At 47.2% G+C, this 21001-nt stretch overlaps 1 protein-coding gene across 9 annotated transcripts; it reads left to right on the forward strand.

The window, feature by feature from the left end:
- The first annotated feature begins 563 nt into the window (after positions 1–563).
- On the forward strand, positions 564–20435 carry CYP4F3 (cytochrome P450 family 4 subfamily F member 3). 9 transcript variants are annotated; one of them, XM_074026209.1, is made up of 14 exons: positions 564–612; positions 1077–1275; positions 3621–3765; positions 5409–5553; positions 6710–6763; positions 6855–6982; positions 9107–9228; positions 9852–10122; positions 12018–12084; positions 12272–12401; positions 18565–18698; positions 18793–18857; positions 19040–19122; positions 19528–20435. In XM_074026209.1, exons 6-14 carry the CDS (start codon positions 6905–6907, stop codon positions 19691–19693), a joined length of 1116 nt encoding a protein of 371 aa, XP_073882310.1. In that variant the 5' UTR covers positions 564–612; positions 1077–1275; positions 3621–3765; positions 5409–5553; positions 6710–6763; positions 6855–6904; the 3' UTR covers positions 19694–20435. The 9 variants fall into 9 exon arrangements, 6 of the variants coding, with proteins under 6 accessions (XP_073882310.1, XP_045237223.2, XP_073882307.1 ...); XR_012428502.1 differs by lacking the exon at positions 18793–18857; XM_045381288.2 differs by lacking the exon at positions 5409–5553.
- Positions 20436–21001: the final 566 nt, after the last annotated feature.

The following is a 21001-nucleotide window of genomic DNA, read 5'->3' on the forward strand; positions in this document are numbered from 1 at the left end:
GGCGGGGCTGGATTGTTTGTTCCTGCTCCTAGCAGTCAGGTCTCCAACAGGGCCCTGGGCTGCCTGGAGGCAGGACTTGAACTCTATCCAGCAGCAGGGGGGATAGAGGCTTATCTCTTCCAAGTTGCCTGATTCAGCATCCAGAAGTGGTGCATGGTGTCCTGCTGGCCCAGTCTTAGAGAGGAGCGCAGGAGATGATCTGGAACAAGGCTTGGCTTGGCCTGGCTCACTTGACACCTGAACTCTCAAGTTCGTGCTTTTATCTGCCACACACTCAGTAGCCACTCTTCAAGAGCAGGTGTCACACAGTAGAAACTCTATCTGACCCCTCTCAGCTTACTCTTCACCTTATGTGGGAGGTGCTGAGACCTGAGGATCCAGTGCCCTTGCTGTGTCACCCGAGCTGGTTCTTCTGCATCCAGCTGGTCCCCCACACCCAGGTTTTGGCCGGCTGCCCAGACACAGGAGAAGCACCCAGGCTGTGGGGATTGGCTGGCCCAGCTCAGCCCAACCCAGCCTCCCACAGCCCTCCCTACATCAGGGGCCAGGGGCAAAAACCTCTCAGAAGAAGGGGAGAGGAAGTTGTGTGGGACAAGCTGCTCCTGACAGAAGGTGCCAGGGTGGGGGTGGCGGGCCTGGGGCATCCTAGCCTGTGATGGAGAGGGGCACTGGGCAAGGGGTTGGGTGTGCGAGCCCCTGGCCTTCCCACATTCTCCATGGCTGCCCAAGGCCCAGGCAGCTCCTGGGTGCTGGGCTGGAGGATGGGTGGGTTCCTAACTGAAACCAAGCCCCTGGCAACCTCTCAGTGATTCAGGCTGGGTCTTTCTGGACTTTAATCAGTCTCTCTCTCTCTTTCCCAATCTAAGTGCTTACCGGGTAACTGGAGGTCACTTGGCTGCTGGTTTTGGCTGGGCCTTTGTGGACTTTACCTCTCAGGCCCTGTTTATCCATCCGTGTTTACCCTCCCTGTTCTACCTCCAGCACTGCCCATCCCTGCCTCTCTCCACTGTCCCTGGAGCTCCCTGGGCCCTTCCCTGGGCCTCAGGGCCTCACCTACCATCCCGTCTGCCCTGCAGAATGCCACAGCTGAGCCTGTCCTGGCTGGGCCTCGGGCTGGTGGCAGTATCCCCGTGGCTGCTCCTGCTGCTGATCGGGGTCTCCTGGCTCCTGGCCCGTGTCCTGGCCTGGACCTACACCTTCTATGACAACTGCCGCCGCCTCCGGTGTTTTCCACAACCCCCGAAACGGAACTGGTTCTGGGGTCACCTGGGCCTGGTGAGTGTGGCAGCAGGATGGGCCTGGAGTCTCAGAGTGAATGGACTTCCTGAGGGGTCTGAGGTTTAGGGAGTGCGGGTAAAGGGGTGGGCTGGGGTCTGGGGTAGCAGAGAAGCAGGGGAGGCGTCTTACTCATTCCTCTGCTTATTCACTCATTTCTGTGCTGTGCCAACCCAAGCCCTTCTCACCTCCTCATCCTCCCACTCCTGGCCTGCATCGAGTCCTTTTCCTGCCTGTCTTCCCACATTAGCAGAGAGAGGCCACTGCCGGGCTTCTGGGCAGAGGGTTGGCTGCACAGAGAGGCGAGTCCCTGGCATTCCCACATTCTCCATGGCTGGACTCGAGGCCTCCTGCACCCACTGTCCAGGGTCCTCTCCCTGCCTCGCCTATTTCCTGTTATGAGGGTACAGGTGGGCCCGAGGAGAGGTGTGGGCTGTCTCTCACCTCCACCACATCCGGAGGCACCTTCCTCTTATCTTGTTCCTCCCCAGTAAGATGTCCCAATGAGGTCCTGTTGCCAAACCCACATAAAAGTTGGTCACTCACTTCCCCTTTCAGAAGCCTCCCCTGACCTTTCTCCTCCCCCAGACCTTGCCCTCTGACTTAGACCTGCTCTGCCCTTTGGGGAACGTGGTCTCAATCTGCTCATTGCAAATGGCAGGATTGATGGGTGTGTCCACAGGTGAAGTGGGAGGGTGCACAGGACGCACTAGCACAGAGCCTGGTGCAGAAGCTGCTCCCAGGTGGGAGACACTGTCCTGATGGACGGTCAGAGTCACCTCTGCTCCCCTAGTGGCTGCTGAGAAGGGAGGGTCCCCTGTGTGCAGAACCTTCTCCATGGGAGGAACTGGAACCTGTGTGGCTGGCAGAGGAACCAGTCAGGGCATGAAGGGATGTGAGGACCAGTCTTAGGGACATGTGTTGAGGCCATACTGCTCCTCACAAATCTCTCCTGTGAGGACCTCCCCATGTGGCCGCCTCTGGGCTGAAATGACTCCCAGAACAAGAAAATCTTTCCTCTCAAGCTAAGCCGACCTCTGTGAGCGGACGGTGTGTCTTTTCCTTCTGCCTTGGGATGCGCTCTTGGGACTTGGAGGTGGCCCCGAGAGAGAGAGCAGGAGGAATGTAGACAGATAGATAGGTAATAGGATAGATGGATGGATGGATGTACAGATAGGGTGAATAGATGGCTGGCTGGCTGGATAAGTAGGTGGGTGGGTAGATAGATAGATAGATAGATAGATAGATAGATAGATACATACATACATACATACATACATACATACATACATACATACATAGATAACAGGATAGATGGATGGATGGACAGATGGATGTATGGATTGGATGGATGGATGGATGGATGGATGGATGGATGGATAATACATACATAGAATAGTAGATCGGATGGATAGATTAGGTGGATAGATATCTAGATTAGATATGTAGGGTGGATAGATTAGATAAATGGATAGATAGCCAGATGATTGATAGATAATAGTATAAATGGATAAGTGGATGAATGTACAGATAAGATGGATGGATGGATGGATTGATGGGCAGATAGATATATAGATAGAAAGGTTAGATAGGATGAATAGATTAGATACATAGATAGATGAATAGATAGGTAGGTAGGTAGGTAGGTAGGTAGGTAGATAATAGGCTAGATGGATAAATGGATGCACAGATAGGATGGATGAATGGATAGATAGATAGATAGATAGATAGATAAGATAAATGGATGGATTAGATAGATGGATAGATACATAGAAACATAGGTATATAGAATAGATAGATAGATAGATAGATAGATAGATAGATAGATAGATAGATAGATAGATAGATATGTAGGTAAATAGATGGATAGGTAGACAGATAGGTAGATAGGTATACAGATGATAGATAGGTAGATAGATATATATAAGAGGAAGTTTATTACGGGAATTGGCTCACAGGATTATGGAGGCTGAGATGCTTCATGATCTGCTGTCTGCAGGCTGGAGAAATAGACACTAGCGGTGTAACTCAGAGTCCAAAGGCCTGAGAAGGTGGAGTTCTGATGTCCAAGGGCAGGAGAAGATGGATGTGCCAGTCCCAGAACAGAGCCAATTAGCCTTTCCTCTGCTTATTTGTGCTACCTGGGCTCTCAAAAGATTGAATGAGTTCTGCCCATACTGGGGAGGGTGGTTCTTCCTTCTTCAGTTTAACCAAATCGAATGCCAGTCTCTTCTGGAAACATCCTTACAGACAGATGATCAGCTATCTGGGCATCCTTTAGCCCAGTCAAGAGGACACCTAGAATTAACCATTACAGGAGGTGATGGCCCCTGCCTTGTTTGCAGGTCACCCCCACGGAGCAGGGCATGAGGGTCCTGACTCAGCTGGTGGCCACCTACCCCCAGGGCTTTAAGGTCTGGATGGGCCCCATCATCCCCGTCATCCGTTTTTGCCACCCCAACCTCATCCGGTCTGTCATCAACGCCTCAGGTACCACCTGGAACACTTGGTGGTGGGTGCTGCGGTGCATTTCAGGCCTGCAAGTCCCTCTGTCCCCAAGCTCCCGTTTGACCCCTGCAGTACTCTGGCCTCTCCTTTCCTTCTCTCTCAGCCATCTTCATCTTTCTTTCATGTATTCACCAATTCCCATCTCAGCATCTCCTCTCTCCATTGCCCTCTGACACCCTGTCCTGGTGCTCTGGGCTGCCCTGAGGCCCCAAGAGACTTCAACCCAAGGCCCTGTCCTGGAGGAACCCCCAAGTTTAAGGAGGTGGATGTGGATGGAGACATCCCCAACTTCATGGGGTCAAGAAAGGGCCAGAGAGAGATGGATGATAGCCCAGAGAAGAGCAAGTTGTCTGCTGGGGCAGGCTGGAAGCCTTCCTGGGGGAAGAGTTACTGGAGCCATGTCTGGAACAATGAGTAGGAATGTTTGAAAGGAGAGCGCAGGGTGATGCAATTGGGCATCGTTAGTATTCAAGGCCCCTTGCCAGGTCTAGTATCACCTTGCCTGTCGCAAAGCCTAGAACAATGAGGAGGACTTGTGATTGGTGGAGGATCTGGACTGTTATTTCCATGAAGTCCACCTCTGGTGTGGGTCAAGTCCTTCTACCCCATCCTGTAGTTTGTCTGCCCTAAATTCATTGCTCTCCTGCTGCAGGCCCTGGGAATCTCCAAAAGGAGACTCCACCCCAACTTGGGGCCATCTCCTTGACCCCTGTGCTTCCCATCTTGGACAGGCCAGGCTGAGCAGGGGAACAGGCAGCATCCTACAGACGATGGCTCTGGCCTCAAAATGCTGAGTGACTCTGGGCTGTTTCTCAGCTGCTGTCTCTGGTTATTGAGGTCTCTTTCAGTTGTGAGTGGTGGAAACCCAACCTGGTGTGGTCTAAGCAAAGAAAGAGAATCTATTGATTTTAAAGTCCAGGGAGGATGGCCTTTAGGAATGGCTGGATCCAGGTCTCAAACAATGTCACTGGAAATCTGCCTTCCTCTCTTGGCTTTAGCTTTCTCCACGCCACTTTTCCTTTCAAGACAGCCTTTCCCTCATGACACCAACAATGAGTCCCAGAAGCTCAATTCTCACAGGAAAGCCCACATTTCCCCCAGAGTTCCCAGAAAAGGCCCATGATTTACTTGTCCTGGCCTGGATCACAGGATCAATTTTTCACCCAAACCCTGTGTCTCTGATTGCCCAGTCTTGGCAGGCCTGGGTCTTCCAGAGCTACTGTTTTGGGGGCACAAAGAAGTTTGATGGTTAAGGACTCAGACCATGGGTGCAGATAGACCCAGTCTCAGGCCTCAGGCTTGCCATGGTCTGGGACTACGGGCAAGTGACTTTATCATTTAGAGCCTCAGTCTCTTCATCTGGAAAATGGGATGAATGAAAGCCCAGCCCAGGGAACATGGTGTGTGGATCCACATGGGGAAAGACCTTTTCTGTCTGTGTAACTGAAGGACTGGAGAGTCCTGTGTGGAGGATGTGAGGAGGAAGCCCGGGGGAGCTCAGCACTGAGAGGAGGATGAGATGCTACTTGAAATTCTCAGGGTGAGGGCCTCAAAATGCTCCCTTCAGATCCTTCTCTCTCACAGCCTAGGAGAGCTTGAATTGGGTTCTGTGTCTTTCTCTCCAGATTCACAGCTCGGAGGAAGGTCTCCTATACATACAAAGCCTGGTGTGCACCTTTGGTGATGTGTGCTGCTGGTGGGTGGGGCCCTGGCATGCAATCGTCCGCATCTTCCACCCCACCTACATCAAGCCTGTGCTCTTTGCTCCAGGTAGACACTGCACTGGCCACGCCTTGCCCACAGCTGGGGTCTCTGTGCTGCCTCCAGTGGATCGCGTGCCCACGTGCAGACGGGAGGAGCTGTGGTGGAGATGCCACTGCCTCCCTCTCCCCTGGACTTCCACCTGTCTGACCTCTGTTCCTGTTTGCTCATGTCTGGGACGTGTCTCTATGATGGCTGTACGGGTCTGCTGTACGGCTATGTCTAGTCATGTGTATATTTACACGTGGGTCCTGGTTACACCTGAAATATGTTATACCTGGTTACATCTGGTATGTCATTCCAACTGGGGTCATGTAGAGCTGGTCATGTGTGGGGCTCCTCTGTGGCCAAGGACATGTGGGGCATGTGAGGGCCCGTTTGGTTCTTGTCTCAGGTGCTGTTTGACATTGTCGTTTCCTCCTGCTGGTCATGTCTGGGCCGTGTTTGGGGCTTGTGTGAGGTCTGGGACCCAGAGTCCCTAGGTGAGCTGTCTGATACATTATTTGAGTCTTGTCTGAGGCTGTGTTATAGTATGCTTGGGTCATGCCTAAGGAACAGTCTGGATCACATGTGGGCTATGTCTGGGACGTTAAAGATACCATATTTATATTCAACCTGGTGCCTGTATGTGGAACGCACTTTTAAGATCATGTTAGACCATCTCATGTGCATGTTAGAGCATACTGTCTTGTGTTAGAAATTGTCATGTATTTGGTGGCCATGTCAGGACATGTGAACACATGCCAGGGTCATGTCTCATGTCCAGGTCCACGTCAGAAGATGCCATGCCAGGAGATGTCAGAGAGTGCTGGGGCAGACAGGGTGTCCTAGGTCCTCGTGAAGGCATTCTGTAGAGTGCCGAGCTGTGCTCAGGGGTTGAGGAAAATGTTGGGTCACGTAGGAGGCATGTCAAGGCATGCTGGAGGCCCGACATAGCTTCTCCGTGCCAGGTTAGGCAGTGCCATTGCTGTACTGTGCTGCTGTAGCCTGGTCTGGTCTTCCCTCTCCTCGCCCATCCTCCCTTCTTCCTCTGCCCTTGGTCCCCTTCCTGCTATGTGGGGCTTGGAGGGGAGAAATGCAAACCTCTTGCTGGGAGCCTCCCCCCACCCCCAAAGTTCCTCCTTCACCTGCCTCCATGGCCCCTGATTGTCCTCATTTATGTCAGCCACCATTGTACCAAAGGATAAGGTCTTCTACAGCTTCCTGAAGCCCTGGCTGGGTGAGTATCTGCAGGTGAACAGGGTTGGGAACAATCTGGAGGGCCAGGGGAGGGAGACGCCCTTGCCCATGGCCCTTGGCTGCCCCGTTAGGGGATGGGCTCCTGCTGAGTGCTGGTGACAAGTGGAGCCGCCACCGTCGGATGCTGACACCCGCCTTCCATTTCAACATCCTGAAGCCCTATATGAAGATTTTCAATGACAGTGTGAACATCATGCATGTGAGTTATTTGAAGCCAAGGTCCCAGCTGCAGCCTTTGGCTGGGGGGATCACAGACAGATCTGGTATGGAATTTTGGCTCTGCTTGTGCCATTGGGTCATTGTTCTTCCTCTCTGAGCTTTGGTTTCCTCATCTGTAAAATGGGGCTAATCATCCCTACTTAAAAGATAGTCAAGGTGATGTAATGGAGTCATGTCCCTGGTGCATAGTAGGTGCCCAGAAGGTGTCTGTTTCTATGTTTCCGTCACCCAAGCCCTGTAAACTCAAGAGGGTCATGACGACAATTACATAGTAGCTATTGCTGAGAAGAAACAACCTGAAAGCTCATTGGTTTAAAGCAGTAAAGGTTTATGAATGCTGATAAGTCTGTGGGACAGCTGGTGGGTTCTTCTGGATGTGGATGGAAGGGATCACTCATGATACGAGAGCAGCCTGGCGTCATGTAGGCAGCCTTGCAGGTGTTGGCCGAGTTCTCTCACATGTTTGGGTTTTGGCTGGCTTCAGCTGGGACCCCTGGATGTTCCTTCCATCTGATTCTCTCCCTCCAGAAGGCACCCCATGGTTTACAATGCAGACAGGGTTCCAGGGAGTAAGATGAGGCTTAACTTCATTCGTTATCACCTCATCATTTTTACCACATTGTATTTTGACATCAAAAGCCATTAGTCCAACACAGAATCAATGGCGGGGGGTAAAATAGGCTCTATTATTGGGAGTTGCTGAAAAACCACATTGTGAAGGGTGTGGATATGAGGAGAAGGGAAGGATTGGAGCAAAAATTTTGTGAAGTGTTTAGATTTTTTTTAACTTTAAAATTGACGTTAAGCTAGTTGCTGTTTCATAAATTCTTCTGGAAGAACAAGAAGCTCCTGGGTCAGAGACAAAGGATAGTTTTACTATTCATGAAACAGAGAGGAGTATGTGTTTCTTGTTAGATTGCATTTCTTCTCCAAGCCTCTCAAATCCCATGGGCTGACACAGGTGGGCTTCTTTTTTTTTTTTTTTTTTTGAGACGGAGTCTGGCTCTGGAGTGCAGTGGCTGGATCTCAGCTCACTGCAAGCTCCGCCTCCCGGGTTTGCACCATTCTCCTGCCTCAGCCTCCCGAGTAGCTGGGACTACAGGCGCCCGCCACCTCGCCCGGCTATTTTTTTGTATTTTTTAGTAGAAACGGGGTTTCACTGTGTTAGCCAGGATGGTCTCGATCTCCTGACCTCGTGATCCGCCCGTCTCGGCCTCCCAAAGTGCTGGGATTACAGGCTTGAGCCACCGCGCCCGGCCACAGGTGGGCTTCTATGAATGCCGGCTGACATCATATATTGCATTACAGGGAAGGGGCATTAGGCTTAGGAATCTGTTTTTATAGCAAGCAGAAGCAGCATATCCAGGGGGTGTCCCTTATCCTCAAAGTTATTTTCTGCAAACACAACTCTGAGAAAATTTTCAAGTTAAGAATATCAGTGTCTTGCATTTGTGACATGCCCAGAAAGGGTGCTCAGGACTCATGGAGGACTACCTCTGCAAACATAGGTATGTTTTGGTAATCAATTTATAACAATGCAGATGAGGAAACCCAACATTTAAGCACTCACCATATGCCAGAAACAATGCCATGTGCCCATTCCATGACACGAGTACATATTGTCTAATTTAATTTTAAGAACTCTGTGAAGGAGAGATGATGTATTTCTGCCCCATGGCAGATGATGAAACTGAAGGTCTGAGAGATTAGGGAGCTAACCCAAGTTCACCCAGCTAATGAGTGAGCTTGGCGTGGTGGACCAGTTTCTAACGTGGATTATATGGCTCCAAAGCACATCATCTTAACTGTTCCTGAAGATTTGACAGGTGTGATATAGGGTAGGGTAGTGAATTGACTAATGGCACACAGAGCACAGGAGCCAGAGCTGGAACTTGAACCTAGGTCTCCTAACTCCCAATCTTGGGTCTTCATCTCTTAATAGTAACAGCTTTTGCTTGCACCATAACCTGGTCCTCTCTGGGGAGGGGTCCCAGGGGAGAAGATGAAGAGGCTTATTCTGGGGAGTGCATCTTGACGATTGGGGTTGGAGAGGTGCTCAAGGGAGCAAGGAGCCTGCCCCAGCTCCATCCCCTTCTCTGGCTAGGCCAAGTGGCAGCTCCTGGCCTCAGAGGGCAGTGCCCGTCTGGACATGTTTGAGCACATCAGCCTCATGACCTTGGACAGTCTGCAGAAATGTGTCTTCAGCTTTGACAGCCATTGTCAGGAGTAAGTTCTTGCCCAGGGTCTGGGATCTTGGGCCGTGGACCCAAGGTGGGTAGGTGGGGGAGGGAGGACTGAGTGGGGAAATCAGACAAACCTTCCTGGAGTTTTGTTATACCTGATCATTGAAGGACTGGTGTGAATTTTATCTTGAGGTTTCTAGGGACTCATTAAAAGGGTTCGAACTGGTGGGTGTGGTCAGAGCGGGTCTCTGTCAGGGACTGACTGTAATGTAGCACTAAATGGAGTTAACACTGATGCAAAGAAGCTAGGGTGGAAGCTGGACCATGCACTAGTTGGAGGAGCATAAAGTCCTAGCTTTGTGAACAGCTTCAGGAAGGAGAAGGGGCAAGACTGCATACTGGGAGGGAGAGAATAGGAGCATAATGTGCAAACTATCCTCTGGGTGCCTAGCGGCATGGAGGCATCTCACAGAGATAGGATGCAGGGAGAGATAAGAGAGCCTGGAGAGTTGATTTCGTGCTGATCCCCACCCTGTATCTGTGGGGTCATCTGTTCCTGGATACTCCGTTTACTGATAGGAGGTAGCTCCTGGCTACTGGTGGCAGGTGCTCCTGGGGCTTCAGGTGTATTAAATTGTTTCCTCCCTTTCTGTCCTTATCCTGCAGGAAGCCCAGTGAATATATTGCCGCCATCTTGGAGCTCAGTGCCCTTGTGGCAAAAAGACACCAGCAGTTCTTCCTGTACATAGACTTCCTGTATTATCTCACCCATGATGGGCAGCGTTTCCGCAGGGCCTGCCGCCTGGTGCACGACTTCACAGATGCCGTCATCCAGGAGCGGCGCCGCACCCTCCCTAGCCAGGGTGTTGAGGACTTCCTCCAAGCCAAGGCCAAATCCAAGACTTTGGACTTCATTGATGTGCTCCTGCTGAGCAAGGTGGGCTTCTCTGGGATCTGAATTCAAGAAGCAGAAGGGAGTTTCATGTGAAATGTCAGATGAAAGAATTTGAACTTGATCCAGAGGGCACTGGGGAGCCATGGAAGGTGATTGAGGAAGGGAGGGACAGGTCAGAGATAGGTTTTGGAGATGACTCTGTGGAGTGCACGTAGCAGGGAGCTGCTAGGTTTGAAACTGACAAGTCTGGGAGTTTGCTCTATTTACAAGCTAATGAGTTAATTGGCCACATTTCAATCTATACATCTATGTCTATGTCTGGGTCTATGTTTATGTTTTTGCCTATATCTTTCTATATCTTTGTCTCTGTTTGAGTTTGTGTCTTTGTCTATGATTGTGATTGTATGTGTTTGTCTTTGTCATTGGCCATATCTGTATGTCTTTGTCTGTATCTGTGTCTTTGTCTTTGTCTATGTTTTTACCTTTCTTTCTTTCTTCCCTTCCTTTCTTTGCTTCCTTCCTTCTCCTTCCTTCCTTCCTTCCTTCCTTCCTTCCTTCCTTCCTTCCTTCCTTCCTTCCTTCCTTCCTTCCTTCCTTCCTTCCTTCCTTCCTTCCTCCTTCCCTCCCTCCCTCCCTCCCTCCCTTCCTTCCTTCCTTCCTTCTTTTCTCTTTTCCTGTTTTTGACGGAGTCTCACTCTATCACCCAGGCTGCAGCTCAATGGCGCAATTTCGGCTCACTGCAACCTCTGCCTCCTGGGTTCAAACGATTCTCCTGCCTCAGCCTCCCCCGAGTAGCTGGGATTAGAGGCACCCACCACCACGCCAGGCTAATTTTTTTGTATTTTTAGTTGAGAGGGAGTTTCACTATTTTTAGTCTTGAACTCTTGACGTTGTGATCTGCCCGTCTTGGCCTCCCTAAGTGCTGGGATTACAGGTGTGAGCCACCGCGCCTGGCCATATTTTTGTCTTTGACTGTGCCTGTGTGCCTGTGTCTGTTTTTATCTGTCCATGTTTATGTCTACGAGTGTTTGTGTCTGTGGGTGTTTCTATATCTATGTCTTTGTTTATGTCTATGTTTATGTGGATTTGTGTGTCTGTGTTTGGGTCTAAGTCTATGACTTTATCTATGAGTGTCTGTGTCTATGTCTGTGTGTCTATGTCTTTGTCTATGTGTATTTCTATTACGACAGATGCATTAAACCTCTAAATCAGAGCAGCCCATGTCTTGCTCACGGCAATACTATCAGCCAGAGTAGGATCTTGGCACTGACTTTCCACCCCCAAGTCAAAGTCCTCCAAGGGCAATGCAATATTTTCACCTGTATGTGCAGCACAGTTTGTACCCTAGGAGAGGCACCCTACATTATGAGTTCCAGCACATTTTCTACAGAGAGAGAGAGGGAGAGAGCGTGCGAGAGAGAGAGAAAGAGAGAGAGAGCGAGAGGAAGAAAGAGAGAGGGCACCAGCTTTGTGAGAGATTATGTGCTTTGTTCTGGATGCCATATTCCATAGACTTACAACTCAAATATCTCCAGGGAGATAAGATTCATTTACCACTGTAGAATGTGGGCAAATATCTTTGAAGCAATACTTAATCTCTAATTTCCAAAGCAAATTGCCATTTAATTATCCTGTAACCCAGGTTGCCAGCAACTTTTTCTCGGAAAGTTTTCATCATGCAGAAACATGAAAGCATCCATGGGTCATTGAGTCTTCCCACTAGGGACCAAAGGAAAGGCAAGGAAGCCGGGAGGAAGTCCATGGGGTTGGGGCTCTGGCCATGGTGACCAGTAGGGGTCTAGGAGTGCAAGATGGGCTTGGGTTTCTGGAAGGAGGATGAATCTTCAGAGCTTGTCTCAGATTAGACTCAAGAGCCCTCAGAGGTAGTGTGGCTTTTTATGGGAGTGGGGGTTGGGAAATTATTGCCTTCTCTCCAGGATGAAGATGGGAAGAAGTTGTCTGATGAGGACATAAGAGCAGAAGCTGACACCTTTATGTTTGAGGGTGAGGGCCCCAGTGTGGGGCTAGAGTGGGGACTTGGATCTCTTCATTCCAGGAACAGGGTGGGTGGATCCCTCGCACTTCCCATCCCCCTTTCCCCATCTTCCCTGAGGCCCAAAATGCACGGTTGCTGTCCACCCTTGGGTGCTCAAGCAGCCCAGAGACCCAAGCCTGCCTTGCTGCCTCCCAGGCCATGACACCACGGCCAGTGGTCTCTCCTGGGTCCTGTACCACCTTGCAAAGCACCCGGAATACCAGGAGCGCTGCCGGCAGGAGGTGCAAGAGCTTCTGAAGGACCGTGAGCCTAAAGAGATTGAATGGTGAGTGCAGGTGCTGGTGGCTGTTCCTGAGCCTCTCTCATTGACTCTGTTCCCCAGGTGGGAAGGGGAGGAGGGGTTGTTTTTGTTGATTCTTGCACTGTTGCTTAGTGGGAATAGGAGCAGAGGACCACAGGCAGGACTTAATACTCAGCCTGACTGTCTGGGGAAAGGTTACAGGCCGTTAGGTTACAGAAAGACCCGGGCTTCTGAGAGAATTGGTGATGATATGTGAGGACAGATAACGCCACTTAGCACATGTTCAGCAAATGAACTTCCCCTCCACTCTCTTCCTTTTCTCCCAGAAATATCATTTTTTTCCAAACATCTTCACTTGTTGAATGTTTGCTCTTCTGTTCCCTAATTCCTACCCTTCTGTCCAGTCCAGGGATTTATAAGGGAGACCTGGGGGTAAAAGTCATCCATTCTTGTCCAGAACACCTGCATCGTTCATCCATCCCGTCCTCATTCAGCAAACGCTCCCACACTGCATTCCCACCCCCACATCTGTACACAGCATCTTTCTGTGCTCTGGAGACCTGGGAAGGACCCAGCCCAGGGATCTGTTTTCCAGGTGCTCCCAGCCTGGTGGGGGAACTGTCCCTGGGCAGGACTCTCCCAGCCCACGTGGGCAGGGATGGGGTTTAGAGTAAGAGAAGCAGGACTAGGGGGATATAGAAAGTGTCTCAGTTGAGAGCCTGAATAATGATCAGTCGATAATTGGGTACAGTTGGGGAGCAGTGCCCTAGGTCAAGAAGACCACCTGGGGTCTTTGAGGGAGGAAGAGAGAGAGAGGAGAGAGAGGGGGAGAGAGAGAGAGAGAGAGAGAGAGAGAGAGAGAGAGAGAGAGAGAGACAGCAGAGCAGGGTCAGGACAGAAAGGAGGAGAAGGGGAGAGAGAGGAAAAGACTGAGTTGAGGGTTGTGGTGAGATGATAAAACTGGAGATGGTAGCAGGGGCTGGTTGTGGAAGCCTCCGGGAAAATGTTAATGGCTTCAGTTTTAGCCAAGGGCAATAGGGAGCCATGAGAAGTGTTTGAGCAGGGGAGGGACAGGTCACATCTAGGTACCAGGAAGATCTTTCTAGGGCTAGTGTGGAGGGTGGACTGGAGAGGACCAGCTATAGAATGAGGGCACAGTGGGGACATTCTAAGGCCTGAGCCAGGCCAGGGGCTGGAGGAAGGAGAGGAAGTTTTGGAATGAATGGGTGTCTTGGATTCAGTGTCCTCCTGTCCACGCCTTTGCCCAGCACAGCAGTCCTGGGAGGGAAATAAACATTTTTATGCTTTTAAAATAAAGAATATTTTTGCAATTTTATTTTTTAAAACACATTTTTATTGATGCATAATAGATGTACATAGTTTTGAAATACATGTGATAATCTAACATATGCATATAATTGATAAAGATCAAGTCAGTGTTCTTGGGATATCCATCGCTTGAAATGTTTATCTTTTCTTTATGCTAGAAACGTAACTAACACAAGCAAACTATTTCAGAATGTGGAGAACATATTGTAAACTATAGTGAGCCCAGTGATCTCTCGAGTGCTAGGTTTCATTTCTCCTATCAAACCTCATATTTGTACCCATTAATCAACTTTTTCTCATCCTTCCCTCCCCTCTGCCAACCTATCTTCTTTTTTCATGAGATCCACTTTTTCAGCTCCCACATATGGGTGAGAACATGCGATATTTGTCTTTCTGTTTTTGGCTTATTTACTTACCACAGTGACCTCCAGTTCCATCCATGTTGCCACAGATGACAACATTTCAGTTTTTTAAATGACTGAATAGTATTCCATTGTGTATACACACTACATTTTCTTTATCCATTCATCTATTGATAGACACTTAGGTTGAATCCATATTTTGGCTGTTGTGAATAGTGCTGCAATAAACACGGAAGTACAGATATCTCTTCAACAGATTCATTGTCTTTCTTTGGGATAGAAATTTCTTGTCTTTCTTTTCAGTAGTGGATTTTCTAGGTTATACGGTAGTTCTAGTTTTAGTTTCTTAAGGAACCTCTGTGCTGTTCTCTGCAGTGGTTGCACTAATTTATATTCCCACCCACAGTGTGTGAGAGTTCCCCTTTCTCCATGTCCTCACCAGCATCTATCGTTGCCTGTGTTTTTGATAAAAGCCATTTTAACTGGGATGAGACGATATCTCATTGTGGTTTTGATTTGCATTTCTCTGAAGATTAGTGACATTGAGCATTTTTCCATCTATCTATTGGCCATTTGTATGTCTTCTTTTAAGAAATGTCTATTCAGATCTTTTGTCCATTTTAAAATCAGATGATTTGGTTACTTTTCCAATTGAGTTGTTTGAGCTGCTTATATATTCTGGTTATTAATCGCTTGCCAGATGGGTAATTTGTATTTTCTGCCATTCTGTGGGTTGATTCTTCACTTTGTGGATTGTTTCCTTTGCTGTGCAGAACGTTTTTCTTTTGATATAATCTCATTTCTCTATTGCCTGTGCTTTTGAGGTCTTACATAGAAAATCTTTGCCCAGACCCAAGTCCTTTAGTATAAAACCAAGATTTCAAGCAAAATTATATGTGTAGTTAAAAAAAATGGTCAAAAGACTTTATGATAAAAATGAAGTTCCTTTTTAAACTCCACCTTAGCAGTGACTACAGTCAACAGTTTTCTGTGTATTCTTCTAGAAAATGGCTATCCCAATGCCAACATTTATATGAACTCACACTGTGACTTTTATTTATATGAACACGTACTGTGCTTTTCTTTGTAAATGAAAGTCCACAAAATAGACACAGGTCTGCATATTATCTCTGAGATCTTTTACTTTTCTCAAAATATAAATTTTAGGCCGGGCGCGGTGGCTCACGCCTGTAATCCCAGCACTTTGGGAGGCCGAGACGGGCGGATCATGAGGTCAGGAGTTCGAGACCATCCTGACTAACACGGTGAAACCCCGCCTCTACTAAAAAAATACAAAAAACTAGCCAGGCGGGGTGGTGGGCGCCTGTAGTCCCAGCTACTCCCGGAGGCTGAGGCAGGAGAATGGCATAAACCCGGGAGGCGGAGCTTGCAGTGAGCTGAGATCCGGCCACTGCACTCCAGCCCGGCGACAGAGTGAGACTCCGTCTCAAAAAAAAAAAAAAAAAAAAAAAAAAAATATATATATATATATATATATATATAAATTTTGGAAAATGAGTTTTTTTTAATTTGTTCTTTGTCTTCGACAAGTTTTAATTATATATGTTTAGAGGCACAATATGATGTTATAATATATATGATATATGTATACATATATCAACATAGAAATGAGCTGAATAAACTATACAGCACTCAGAAAAAAATAGCATTAAGGCACCCTGTTGAGTGAAAAAAACTTACAAGTATATACATAAGTACATGTAAAACAGCAAGAAGTATATAGATATATATTTATAAAAATGAATGATTTATAGGTAGATGATGGAGAGATAGATGATTGATGGATAGATAGATACGTTGATATATGTATATGATATATTTATGATATATGATATATATGATGTATGTACACAACCTGAAATTATTAAATCGAGGTAATGAACAAATCCATCACTTTATGTATTTATCATTTTTGTGTTGAGAACATTTGAAGTTTACTTTCTTAGCAATTTCAACTAATACAATACTTTGTTTACTAAAGGCACGAGGCTGTGCAGCAGATCTCAAAAACTGATTCCTGTTGTCTAACTGAAGCTTCCACCCTTTGACTAACTTTTCACCCTCTCTGTCCCTCCCCCAGCCCTGGCGTCTGGTAACCACCATTCTATTCCTATTTCTATGAGCTTGACTATTTTAGTCAAGATAAGTAAGATAAGATTATTTAGCCAAGATAAGTAAGATCATGTGTGTTTGTGTTTCTGCACCTGGCTTACTTCACTTAGCATGAGTTCCTCCAGGTTCTTCCATGTTGTGGCAAATGAGATAAGTTTTCTTTTTTAAAGGCGAAATAGGATTCCATTGTGTATACATATACACCACATGGGAAAAGAGCATTAAGTTACAAAACAAATGATACAAAAGAGTTCTTCTTGCACCAAATGAGACATTACAGATAAGACTAGGGTTTTCCTTAACAATCCTGCCACCCCACCTAAGCCTTTCTCATTCTCCAAAGGTGTCTCTAGAGCCATAGATTTGTTATCTATCTATCTATCTATCTATCTATCTATCTATCTATCTATCTATCTATCTATCTATCTATCTCTGTATCTATCTATGTAACTATGTCTCTATCTTCTGTTATCTATCTCTACTTATCTATCTACATATTATCTATGTATCTATCTATATCATCTATTTATCATCTATCTATCTATCCATCAATCATCTATCTCTCCATCATCTATGAATCATTCATTTTTGTAAATATATATCCATATACTTCTTACTGTTTTACAGGTACTTACGTATATATTTGTAACTTTTTTCCACTCAACAGTGTGCCTTAATGCTATTTTTTTTCTGAGTGCTGTATAGTTTATTCAGCTCTTTTCTATGTTAAAGAGGACATTAAACATTTTCAATTACAGTAGATATTTCCAATTTGCCTTCCAGAGTGTCTGTACTGATTTACCTTCTCACCTGTAGTATGTGATGAGACTAGTGATCCCTATTTCCTCCTTTTGTGTAGCTGTATAGTATTCCATTGTGTGGCTGTTTATCTAAACATTTTCCCATCGATGTATATTTGGCTTGTCTCCAAACTTTTGCCAAACTGGGTGTGATGCAGTCAGCATGTGTGCACAGTGACCATTCCTTACATATATAAGCATCTCTGCAGGACAAATTCTCTAAAGTGCAATTGCTGAATCAAAGACCATTTGCACTGTACAATTATTATATTTTTTGAGACAGTTTCACTCTTGTTGCCCAGGCTGGAGTGCAATAGTGTGATCTCAGCTCACTGCAATCTTCACTTCCCAGGTTTAAGCAATTCTCCTGCCTCAGCCTCCCGAGTAGCTGGGATTACAGATGCCTGCCACCAAGCCTGGGTAATTTTTTTGTAGAGATGAGGTTTCACCATGTTGGCCAAGCTGGTCTCGAACTCCTGATCTCAGGTGATCTGCCTGCCTCGGTCTCCCAAAGTACTGGGATTACAGGCGTGAGCCACTGTACAATATGATTGCAAATCCTTTACTATTAGCTGAGTTTTATGGCACAAACTTTCCCATAACTTTACCAATAGTACTATTGTATTATTGAATTTTAAATCTGGACCAATCTTCATATTTCTTCTTTTGATGGACATTTAAAAAAATAAGAGTGAAACTGAACATCTCTTGCATGTGCTGATGTTATTTGCTTTCTTTTTATGGAACTGATTTTCTTATTATTTTTCCTCTTTTTCTTTGGACTGTTTAAAAGTATTTACTTTTAAGAATGTGTATTAAGATTGATTTTTTTCTGCCTTGTGTTGCAAAATATTGCCTTTTAACTTTTGGAGGGTACTTTTGATTAATTTCTATGACGTTAAGTTGGTTCACATGTTTCTTTCAGAACTGTAAAATCTATCCATTTCCCAGGATTTTGTTTGGGGTGGGTGGGGGTCCCTTTACCAAATGTGAAGTTTTCACTTATTCTCATGTCTTTTTCTGAGCTCTTTGTACTGTTCCATGGGTCTGTTTTCTTGTTTCTGCAACAGTGCCACACTGTTTTTATTCCTGCAACTTTGTAACAATTATTATTATTATTATTATTATTATTATTTTTTATTTTATTTTTTTTTTTTTTTGAGACGGAGTCTCGCTCTGCCGCCCAGGCTGGAGTGCAGTGGCCAGATCTCAGCTCACTGCAAGCTCCGCCTCCCGGGTTCACGCCATTCTCCTGCCTCAGCCTCTCGAGTAGCTGGGACTACAGGCGCCCGCCACCGCGCCCGGCTAGTTTTTTGTATTTTTTAGTAGAGACGGGGTTTCACCGTGTTAGCCAGGATGGTCTCGATCTCCTGACCTCGTGATCCACCCGTCTCGGCCTCCCAAAGTGCTGGGATTACAGGCTTGAGCCACCGTGCCCGGCCGTAACAATTCTTTTTAAAAGTTTATTTCGTTACAGGGAGAAAACGTCTCACTTGCAAACAGAGAAGCTGATAGTTGTGTCTTTGCTCCCTTGATAAGGATTGGGGCTGGGTGTTTCCTTAGGGACGACTTGGCCCAGCTGCCCTTCCTGACCATGTGCATTAAGGAGAGCCTGCGGTTGCACCCCCCAGTTCCTGCCATCTCCCGCTGCTGCACCCAAGACATTGTGCTCCCAGACGGCCGGGTCATCCCCAAAGGTGCCCACAGCCTCAGGGGGAGGAGCCTCCTGGGTAGGAAGAGGAGCCCCTCAGGCAGGGGTACTTGTCCTGATGGCCCCCTTCTCTCCCACAGGTGTTATCTGCCACATCAGTGTTCTCGGAACCCATCACAACCCAGCTGTGTGGCCGGACCCTGAGGTGTGGGGCCCCCCTCCATCCCTCTGTTTTTTGTCCATTCCAAGGCTCCTAGAGGAGGGGGCAGGATTTTCATCAGGAGAATCCAACATCGCCTCCCTCCAAGACACACACAACTCTTTCTCTCTTCAAGGGTCGTGGACTGGGAGACCCCATCCAGCAACCCTTCTTGGTCTCACTTCCAGGTCTACGACCCCTTTCGCTTTGACCCAGAGAACATCAAGGAGAGGTCACCTCTGGCTTTTATTCCCTTCTCGGCAGGACCCAGGTAAGGGTGGCCTGTGTCTGAGGTGGGGACGGGTTGATGGGTGCAGGGGTCTGGGCATGACAGTGGGGAGAAGGGGGACATTGTAGATGGTCCGAGTTCCAGCTCTCCCTCACCTCCTCTGGAGTTTATGGGAAAAGGTCCATAGAGTAGGGTTGGGTTGGTCCTAGAAGGGTCTGTGGTATGCTCAGAGCCCTCTCCAACCCCACCTTGGTCTAGGCTGGGGGCTGGAGCTGGGCTAGACTTGCAGGATATGCAAGCCCACATGGGGATCCAGGCACGGATACCCACTTTTCTATTCCTCAAACTGACCTGGGCGGGGTTGGGTGTCCCAGGCCAGGTTTTCAGCTTGAGGGGGCCAGGATGGGGCTCCTGGGTGCAATCAGAGTTTCCGTCCCTCTCCCCAAGGAATTGCATCGGGCAGGCGTTCGCGATGGCTGAGATGAAGGTGGTCCTGGCGCTCACGCTGCTGCGCTTCCGCGTCCTGCCGGACCACACCGAGCCCCGCAGGAAGCCGGAGCTGGTCCTGCGCGCAGAGGGCGGACTTTGGCTGCGGGTGGAGCCCCTGAGCTGAGTTCTGCAGAGACCCACTCTGACCCCATTAAAATGACCCCTGATTCATCAAAAGTGAAGCACAGAATTACCCTATGACCCTATTCCACACTCCTGTATTGCATCCTAGATACCTACTCAAAATAATTGAGACAGGTGTTCAAACAAAAAGACGCTTGTGCATGAATGTTCATGGCAGCCCTATTCACAGTGGCCAAACGATGAAAACAACCCCAAGGTGTATATTACCAGATGAAAGGATAAACAAAATGTGGTCCATCCATACAATGGAATATTATACAGCCATAAAAAGGAATGAAGCAGTGATCCCTACTACACTGTAGATGAACCTTGAATACATGATACTGAATGAAAGACATCAGATGCAAAAGGTCACACAGTGTGTGGTCCTTTTATATGAAATTTCCAGAACAGGCCAATCTGAAGAGATGTATAACAGATTGGTGGCTTTCAGCAGCTGTGGGGAGGTGGGACTGAGGAGCGACTGCTAATCCGGATGGGGTTTCCTCCTGGGATGGTGAAAATGTTCTGGACCTAGATAGTGACGAAGGTAGCACGACATTGTGAGTGCACTAAATGCTGTTGAATTGGACATTTTAGAATGGTTGGAATGGTGATTTTTATGTGAATTCTACCTAAAAATGCTATTATAGCTCATATATTCTTTTTTCCATCTGGATTATTCACACAGGAATATGTTGTGAGCATCTTTCCATGACATTAAATCATCTTAGGAAACATTATTTGGTGTTCTTCAAAATGTGTATGTTAAGTATTCAAATCACTCTTAAATGTTTTAAAATATGTAATTTTAGAAAATAATGTAAAAGGGTTTTGTCTCAGTTTGTAAGATTTCTTTTCATGCACATTAATGGCTTGAAGTATCATTATCAGTTAGAAATCGAGTTATTCTTCATCAAATGACTTTTGGAGTAGAGATCTTATTTTTATAGCAATAGATGCACAAATATTCCTGTAAGATACAGGTGTGGTTAGACACTTTTCTAGAACAGGTATGCCCTGCAAACTCCACAGACACTGATTGTTTTTGTCCTATTAATAAATAGACCACTGAGAAGGGAGAAGGTGACATTTTAGCTTTCCCAGGTAAAAGTGCTTTTCATCCTCACACCAATTTTATGGAGTGGACGCTAACTCTCTTGCTCAAGGTCACTCAGTGAGTGGCAGAGTGGGAATAAATCTGGTTCATTTGGCATCAGAGATCATGCCTTATCCTACCACAGAAGTGATTTTCAAAGTGACCCTCTGCCCTAGGTGCATCAGATCACCTGGGTGAGTAGACGAGACT

The sequence above is a fragment of the Macaca fascicularis genome, chromosome 19 (assembly GCF_037993035.2).
Source record: "Macaca fascicularis isolate 582-1 chromosome 19, T2T-MFA8v1.1".
In the NCBI taxonomy this organism is placed as follows: Eukaryota; Metazoa; Chordata; class Mammalia; order Primates; family Cercopithecidae; genus Macaca; species Macaca fascicularis.

Excerpts from the sequence above, each read along its gene's own strand:
- CYP4F3 (XM_045381288.2), top strand. The coding sequence starts at position 1,078 with ATGCCACAGCTGAGCCTGTCCTGGCTGGGCCTCGGGCTGGTGGCAGTA. Across the intron at positions 3,766-6,709 it reads GTCTGTCATCAACGCCTCAG|CCACCATTGTACCAAAGGAT; the intron begins GTACCACCTGGA and ends CATTTATGTCAG. Across the intron at positions 6,764-6,854 it reads CTTCCTGAAGCCCTGGCTGG|GGGATGGGCTCCTGCTGAGT; the intron begins GTGAGTATCTGC and ends CTGCCCCGTTAG.